Below are 9,320 nucleotides of genomic sequence, written 5' to 3' on the forward strand. Positions count from 1 at the left end.
GCATGATGATTTTGTGTTTCACTCTCGATTTCCATCTTCATATAATGATTATATATAAAATTGATTTGCTCTTTTTAAAATCCTGTGTCTGTTTGTCCTGCTCGCCCGACTGTTTTTTTTTTTAATTTTTACTTTCCATTTCATTCCAAACAGGGGATTTAAGTTTTGAAATCTGTTTCTGAAATTTCTTTATTTTTTTCTCTCCTTCAATAGCTTGAGCGTCTACGATGGATACAAGAAATCTGGATATTGATACTCAAGTGCAAGAATTATTACAATTACTAAAGAAATCAGAGACTTCAACAATCAGCCAAATTCTGCAGTACAATGGATCAAACCAACGCTGTATTTACATAAATGTTTTGAAATCAATAAAAAACGCCATAGAATTCAATGATGAAGTGAACTTCGGAGAGTTATGTCGCATCTTGGCGCTAATAAGCAATGTTAACATTTCTACCCATTTATTTTCGTACTTTAGTTACGACGACAATCCATTTAAAAAATCTAATGTGGTGATAATGGCTTGCAAACACACTCGATTAGAAATATTGAACAACATATTCAGAGATAATTCGTCGGCAATCAGTGATCTCTCGACTAAAGTAGGGGCAACTTTTCCATTGCCAACCGATCAGGATGAGGAAGGCCACAATGCCTTCTATTATTCTGTGCGCTCAGGGAATACGCGACTTCTGGAAGTTCTAATGAAGAAGTGGCCAATGGATTATTTTTCTTCTCGAAAAGAAGAATTGTGTTCACTCCTATCGGAGAGTTTAAATGAGTTGATGCTAAAAAATGTAGATATATCAATTGAGATGCAGATATTCATACACAGTTTTTTACTTGACTACTATTTCGAGGAAAATCCACCATCTGAGTCAAGTGATTATTCCCATGATGACATCCAAGAAAATGTATCACTTATTTTGGAGTGCAGTGACTTATATAAAACAAAGTACGCCAATAGGGAATCGAAAGACCTGTTGATTGTTTTAGCGAAAGGGATCGCGCGAAATATATTCTCTTTGAAAAAAAGGCTGAAATCTACGTATGACAGAATTCCTTGGGAAGAAATGGAGTTTCACTTAATCTCGCACATCCGGTATCTGAATAATCAAGGAAGTTACATCAATTGCTGCGTAACGGAGACTGATTTTCTCAAGTACCTTGCTACCTTCTCCGAGTGTTTAGAGAACGAAACCAAAGATATCAAGTTTATAGACATAAAAAATTTATCTACATTTCCTAACAAAACCCGTGGTGATATGATCAACAGCATTACCCATAAATATTCCAACTTTGAAGAATTTTACCAAAATTATGAATTTATTCGCGATTATGAATCCCTTAGCATTATTAAGAAATGCGTTGATACAGGGACAGAGGTGAATGCTTTAGAAAAGAGCGGGAAAACTGTCATAGTCAGGGCATTGCAAGTGATGGGTGAAAATTTTAAGAATACATTGGAATCGCCTAAACTGTCTTCTGGAACAAGCGATTATTTGATGTCATTTTTACCTAAAGAAACTGTTAGAATTATGAAAACCTTGCGAAACTCGTTCTCGCATGGTTTTCCTTTGGCAATCTGTCAAGAAATAGAAGAAATGTGTGGTTCTGAATTTTACGCACGAGTTCAGAATGATCTGAAAAGTTTAAACGTGGGAATCACTTCAGTATTTCAGAAAATAAAATTTGAGATTTTCAGAACTTTGTTGAAAAAAATTTGTGACTGCGAAGACGTTGACGTGTTGAAAGACACTTTTCATATGATAAGATTGATATGTTGCACGAACGATATATCACAGTTTTTTCCAAAAAATAATGCTGTGATTGAAGTCGAAAAACTGGTATCTGATTTGGATAAAATGATGAGGAAGAAAACGCATTTTGAAAAAAGCCTGTTTTCGAAAATAGCAGAAATTATTAGTTTTGAGAAGCAATTTTTAGAAATATCTGAAACCGAGTTTCAGAAACATCTTAATATGCTAAATTTACAATTTACTTCTGTATATGAAATGAACAGTCACAGCATTTCTACAAAGAAGTGGCGCATAAAGCGTCGACTAAACATTATAAATCCTTTATACAATTCAGAAGGATTGGAAAACATTTATTTATTAATAAAGGAAATTTACGGCAGTGTCGTACAAAGAAAAATAAATTCACATGTTTTATCTTTGATTTCCAGAATTTTTTATATTATTCGGTATCGAAAACATGAAATAAAACACCTACATGAATTCAGGAAAAATTTTCAGAAAACTGAAAAAATAACCTTTAAGACTATTAAGAATAGAAAACTGATACAGACATTAAATTATCAAGAAATCTTATTGAATGATATTACAGCTATAAAAAGACTTGTGGAAAAGAATAATTTGTCTGAAAATAACATCGAATCATTTTTCATCTACAAAAATAGTTTAAAAATGCAAACAGAAATTGAAATGCTTATTTTATCAATTTTGTCTAGTTTGGAGCATTCTAATTATTACTTAATAACTAGTCAGCAATACAACGATGTCGATAACCCATTATTAGTTGGTAGATATCTGAGGAATTATCTAGCTCATGGAAATCCTTTAGTAGACATTTTAATGGATTCAACTCAATTGATATTCCTATTTGCTATGAAAATTATAAAACATGATATATATCGCAAAGGAAATATCACAATCAAGCGTATGAGGAATAAATCAAACGCTAGGTATACTGTCGAAAATCAGGAGCGATTATTTCGTGCGTTGACTGGCAATTCCGTGGATGAAGTGAAACATTGGATAAAACAAGGGGCTGATATTTATGGACGGAACAGCAATTTGATGACAGCTTTACATTTCGCAGCAAAATCTTCCAACATTGACATTCTTAAGTTCTTGATTGATCGGGGATTGAATCCAAAGGCCAAAGATTTTCATAAAAGAAATATTCTCCACGTATCTGCAGCTTTTGGATGCAAGTGTATAGTTGAATACATTATAGAAGAGCTAAAAATATCGGTCGATGAAAAGTGCGAGCGCAAGCAATCACCTCTCCACGTTGCGACAGAGAATGGTTGTTTCGATGTTGTTGAGACGTTGCTTCACCACAGAGCTAAAACTGATGTTGTAGATGTCGCTAATCAGACGCCACTACAAAAAGCTGTAATAAATAATAGAATGGAAATAGCTAAATTGTTTTTACGTAACAACAAAAATATTAATTCAATCCGGGACGAGAATGGATTTACGTTATTACATATTGCCGCTGAATTTGGTTTCTTGGATATGGTTGTTTACTTACTCGATGAAGGAGCTGATGTTAATTCTGAAACGTTAAATTTAGCCACTCCATTGCATCTCTCTTCTTTTGATGGTCAACTAGAAGCTGTTAAGATATTAATTTCACGGGGAGCAAACGTAAGTGCCAGAGCAAAAGAGGGCGTTACTCCTCTGCACTTCGCTGTTGAGAGCGGACGCCAGTCTATTGTTGAATACTTACTTGAAAATGGTGCGAATATAAATGCTATGACTAGCGAAAAATGCTTACCTTTGCATTATGCTATTAGAGAAAAACACATGAAGATTTTTGAAATCTTGATCAAAAACGGTGCAAGACTAGAAGATATTGAGATATGTGGTGATTCTGCATATAAGTATGCTATTTCAAAAAGAAATTTAGACGCAATTAGTTATTTGATTGAAAGCGGAGTGCCTATTAATCAAAGGGATCTTGAGGGTTGCACTCCTCTTCATTTAAGTATAAAATACGTTACAAATGATATCTCGAAACGATTGATTGAAAATGGAGCAGATGTAACTGCCGTAGATCTGAACGGTTTTACTCCTTTGGGACTCGCAATACTTTGTGGTAATTATGATATAGCTAGTACTCTTTTATTAAATAGGAAGGCTTTTTCTCTAAGTACTGAAAATGGGATCACATTGTTACAATGTTGTGCTTCAACCACAAAATATAGTGCCATGCTTTTTAAACAGTTGGGTATGTTGGATATAGTGAATTGTGATATGATCGCATCTAACTCAGATATGTTTATAATCTTTAAAACCCTTGTAGAAATGGCTACCGATGCGATGGGTTGTAGTGTAATGAAATGGATACAGTGGAAAAATAAACATGGTAGGACTGCGTTGCATTTTTCTTGCTCCTCGGGTAACATCTATATAGTTCAATATCTTGTCAACAAGCTGCCTCATCTTAACATACCTGATGAAAAAGGATATACACCTTTGCATTGTGCCGTTGAATTTAATCATCTTGAAGTTGTTAATTTATTGCTATCGAGTGAAAAGTGTTCTTTAAATTCTATGACATCTGAAGGCAACACTGCTTTGTGCTTAGCTTCAGAGAATAATTACACTGAAGTAGCTCGTGTGTTAATAAAAACTGGAGCTGATGTAAATGCTGGACATCCACTCATGAAAGCTATCCTAGATGGGTACCAAGAAATGTGTTTGATTCTTCTTCAACAAAACGAAATATATTCAGGGAAGCAGTTCAAAGGTGAGATAGATAAGCTTCTTCAAATCGCTTCATTCAATGGTCTGGAACGAGTGGTTTCTTATATTTTGCATAATAAATCACTAACAGAAGATTTCAGTTTAGAAAAATCTTTGTTTTGTGCTATTGAATGTGGCTATGAGGACATTGTAACTGTTTTCCTAAAACATGGAGCTGATGTTAATTATATTTTTAAAAATAATTTCACTTCAACTTTGCATCTAGCAGTTAAACGAGGCCATTCCAAAATCACAAAATTACTGCTAGATGAAGGAGCAGACTTTAATAAACTGGATTCAAAGAATCGAAAACCTATTGAGTGGGCTGTATGGTATGGTCGTTTGGATCACGTAAAAATATTTTTTCAGAAGAAAACTACAAACGTAAACGCAAAAGTGAATGGTGATTATACTTTGTTACATATTGCTGCTGAGTGTGGCCACCTAGACATAGTCAAATTTCTAATAAGCGAAAATGCCTCATTACGTGCAGTTAACAGTTTCAACTCAAAACCCATACACTTAGCAGCACGAGATGGACATTTACATATTGTTCAATATTTTATTCAATGCGATCAAACTTTATTAAGGGAACATGGATGTGCTAATATGAATGTTCTTCACTATGCGGCTCAAGCTGGTCAAACAGATATCGTTAAATATCTCATTAAAAAAGGAATTAATATCAACGAATCTGGTGATAATGGAGTCCGGCCCATTCATTTAGCTGCCATGTTTGGTTTCGAGGAAGTCCTCAGGGTACTGCTCAGCAACGGTGCAATTTATGACTGCTTTCATGATATCTTTCATGGAACACCATTATTACTTACTGATAGTGAAAATATTAAAAAGTTCCTACTGATGATTAAAGAAATTTTTCACTCAGTTAAGAGTAACAACGTTTCTAATGTGAAATTGCTTATCGATAAAGGAGCCTGTATCCATGCAATGGATTCAGACCATGCAACGCTTTTGCATTATGCTGTAAGGGAGGGTAATACTGAAATTATTCAATTACTACTGGAATACAAAGCAACTCCTAACGCACTTGGAAGACGAAATGTCACACCGCTTCACATTGCGTCAAAGTATGGAAAATATGAGGCAGCAAAACTTCTGTTAGAAAATGGGGCTATCTATAATGCCATGTCCACTGACAGAAAGACTCCTCTAGATTTAGCTTCAAGCAAATATATTAACGACTTATTAAAACTTATTGACATTGCTTTCAGAAATGTACAAAATTGTAATATTAATATTTTAAGTACTCTAGAAAAAGTTGAAAATTCTGAATTTTTGAAATCTATAGCATTTGCAAAAAACAACGAAGAAAAAACTCTAATGACTTGTGCAGTAGAAAATGATTTTCCCAAACTGAAACACCTCGAGAGTATAATTGTCAAGGATTTTGAAATTTTAAGTCATAAAATTATTCAGTTACTCAACAAGCCAAAATACACTTTAACCAATCTAAACGATTTTCAGAAGAAAACATCCCAGAACCTTGGTACAGATATTTCTGACATCTTTGAAACTGAAAACTCAACATTGTCAGGCCAGGACTATGAAAAATTACTTCATGCCTCTAGGAAATTTATGAGAAATGAGAAAGAGTTTAATGTAAACAAGGCTGATTCTTTAAAAATGCGATCCTTCGTAGCGCAAACAATGCATGATCATGGCCAAAACATCGAAGCATTGAAAATTTTTAAATATGTTTTTCAACAACAAAGCGAAATGTTTGGTCCAAATGATTTTGATACTTTAAGAACTTTGTCTTGTATGGCGTCAGTTTTAAACAGCCTTGAACACTATGAAGAGGCGTTGAAGGCCTATAATATTGTTTTCGAAAAGCACCTTGAAATTTATGGTCCGGACAATCCCCTGACTTTATTTACGCAAAGTAAAATAGGTCTAACTTTAACTAAATTAGGTAAATACGACGAAGCCCTTTCCACCTACAAATGTGTTTATGAATCTAGAAAAAAAGTTTATGGTCCTTTTCATGCAAATACTTTAAGAGCATTCCATAACATAAACTCTATATTATATTATATAAATAAACCTAAGGAATCTGTGGAAGGCTTGAGAGAAATTTTAAATATTCAGGAAAAAGACTTAGGTCCAAATCATAAAGATACAGTAAGAACAAAACAAAGTTTGGGGTTGATATTGTTTAATATGGGGAAATTTCTTGAAGCTAGTAAAATTTTGAAAGAAAATATTGAAAATCTAAAATATGTTTTGGGAAATGAGCATTCCGAAGTTCTGCAATCAGAAAAACTAATAGAGGCTATGAAATATCCTTTGGATGATTTAAATTTATGGAAATCAGGAGATTTAAAGAAAACTAATGCTCATGTTCCAACATTAGAAGAGTTAGAACTGCATCGCCTCAAAACCATTGATTCCGAAGGTAGAACCCCTCTACATTTTGCTGTAAATAAAGGCAATATATCTTTGGTTAAAGATTTATTACAGAAGAAATGTGATGCCATGCAAGCAACTATTAAAGGAAATACGGCTTTGCACATTGCATCGTCTATGGGACATGCTGAAATTGCCGAGCTATTGTTAATGCATGTTAAGGATGAAAACGTACATAAATTGTCGACATTTATAAATGCTAAAACAAAGAACGGTGGTAACTCGGCATTGCATGCAGCAGCAAATTTCGAAACAGCCATTATATTACTTAAGTATGGAGCAATCTATAACATGCAAAATAAAGAGGGTAAAACACCAAAGGATTACACAACCTTAAAGGACATTTCTGATTTTCTACGGCTCATTGATGAACTTTTCATGTGTGTTTCAATTGGAGACAACAGAATAATGTCCACGTTAAAGATTCTTGGTTTTGAGGAGAAAATAGCAGTCTCAAAGGCTAGAAATGAACTGAACTTTACTTTGCTTCAAGTTTGCTTAGCCAATGGACATAAACAACTATTGAAGCAATTGAATTTAGTAATGTAGTCTGCAATTCTATAAACAAATATATCTATACATATTTGTTAACACTATTAAAAAGTTATAAGATTTAGTATTTCCACACTTTAATTTTGATTTTTATGTACTTTTTGATACGCTGTACTATGTTCAACATCATTTATGAACTTTTTGTAAAAATCGAATTTTCTTTAAATGTGTTTTATCGTTATGTGTGAAAATTACCTGCATGATTAAATTTTCTGTGCTAAATATATATGTTACGTATGTACATAGAATTATGAGCATGATTAACTTCCCGTAAAAAATATATGTGGTGTTATATAACTCGAAACTTGATTACAATTTCTCTTTTCATCAAAAGACAAAATATGAATCATTTATAAATTATCTTTAACTGTAGTGAAATTTTTTTTTGTAGAGGATTTAATTTAATATTGTAGCTAAAATAATAATTCATAAACCTGTTATAATGTATTTTTAAGGGAAAAAAATCATTTTAAATAAAAAAGGAAAGAAAAACGAGTTATATTCACAAAGAGTGACTTTTGTTTGGAAATTTTGTTCAGCGTTCTATACTTATACTTCAAAAAAATTTTATTTTGCGAATTGGGAAAACGTCTAAGTTGAATTATGTGTTTCAGAACTTCAAGATTGCTTTCCTTCCTTGTATAATAATTTTTTTTAAAAAATATAAGACATTCTTGCTTTGTTATTTGATTGACCTCGAATTATAAATCTTTTTACCGGTATAGATGATTTTAAATAATATCCCCTGTCTTATCCCTTCTTCTGTACATAAATTAAAAAATAAATGGATGTATTTTTTTCAGAAAAAAACAACGTAAAGATAGATTTTTTAATACATGCACATATGATTATGAAAGAATTTTTTGGATCAATTCCTCATAAATATTAACAATTTCTGATTTTTGATATAAAGGAATTATTTATGCATGGAGATGGCACAAAATTTAAACCTTATTATCACCGTTTTTAAGGTGCATTGTCTTTACCAATATTTTGAGACTAGACCAATATTTTTGCCAAAACTATGTTACAAAATTGCACAATAGTTTGCTCTTACACCTACCATTCATACATGTAACTCTATATTATAAACATACATATTTTCATACATTAATAGAATGGTAAACATGAATGTTAAGATATTTTTCCGAAAATAATTTGTATGGATGTCTTGTTAAAAAGTCAATTAATAATTTTACTATAAAGTGGAACCTCGAGTATCCAAATTATTCGGAATTAAATGCAAATCAGATAATCAAAATATTTGAATTTCTGAAGTAATACATTTTTAATATATTTCCGAAATTTAACATAAAAAATCGAGGCTTTTGTTTACAGGATTTGCTTGGCTTTATATTATTTCAATGATGCTATTTTGACGGCAAAACTTATGATAGTTTACTTGACATTAGCAACTATTTTTCTTTTCTTATCTTCAAAAGTATTAATGAAAAATGCTATCAGCGCATATAATAAATGTATAAAATGTTATCGACAAGGAGGGGAAAGAAATTCACGAGTAAACAAATGAGAACTTAAAGCAATTTTCCGCATTATATTTTTTCTTACAACTAACGTTGAACAGCTCAATTTAAAGTTAACGACTATCAATGTTCATGACAGAAGTTTTATAATTTTGAACCCCAAAAATAAACAGGACAGGACAAACCAGTCATTGGGGAGGACCTTTTAAAGGAACTTACTCGCATTTGCGTTACATGGTAAGGAAAACCGCAAAAATCTCTCAAGGTTAAGCTAAAAGAAAGGGGATTCTATTCCATGATTGGTCTACTACAGAGGATATTTTGCGTCAGCTTCTAGGTAAGTTTGAGCCGGGAA

The 9,320-nt window shown here is 32.5% G+C and overlaps 1 protein-coding gene across 1 annotated transcript; it reads left to right on the forward strand.

Annotated features, from left to right (window-relative positions):
- Window positions 1-219: 219 nt before the first annotated feature.
- On the forward strand, window positions 220-8,480 carry LOC107449929 (uncharacterized). Its single transcript, XM_016065611.4, has one exon. The coding sequence runs from the start codon at window positions 228-230 to the stop codon at window positions 7,476-7,478; it is 7,251 nt and encodes a 2,416-aa protein (XP_015921097.3). The 5' UTR covers window positions 220-227; the 3' UTR covers window positions 7,479-8,480.
- The last annotated feature ends 840 nt before the right edge of the window (window positions 8,481-9,320 follow it).

This window comes from Parasteatoda tepidariorum, chromosome 5 (assembly GCF_982258835.1).
Source record: "Parasteatoda tepidariorum strain Cologne lab strain chromosome 5, Ptep-v5.0, whole genome shotgun sequence".
Classification (NCBI taxonomy): domain Eukaryota; kingdom Metazoa; phylum Arthropoda; class Arachnida; order Araneae; family Theridiidae; genus Parasteatoda; species Parasteatoda tepidariorum.

Coding starts and splice junctions, on each gene's coding strand:
- LOC107449929 (XM_016065611.4), top strand. CDS start 228: ATGGATACAAGAAATCTGGATATTGATACTCAAGTGCAAGAATTATTA.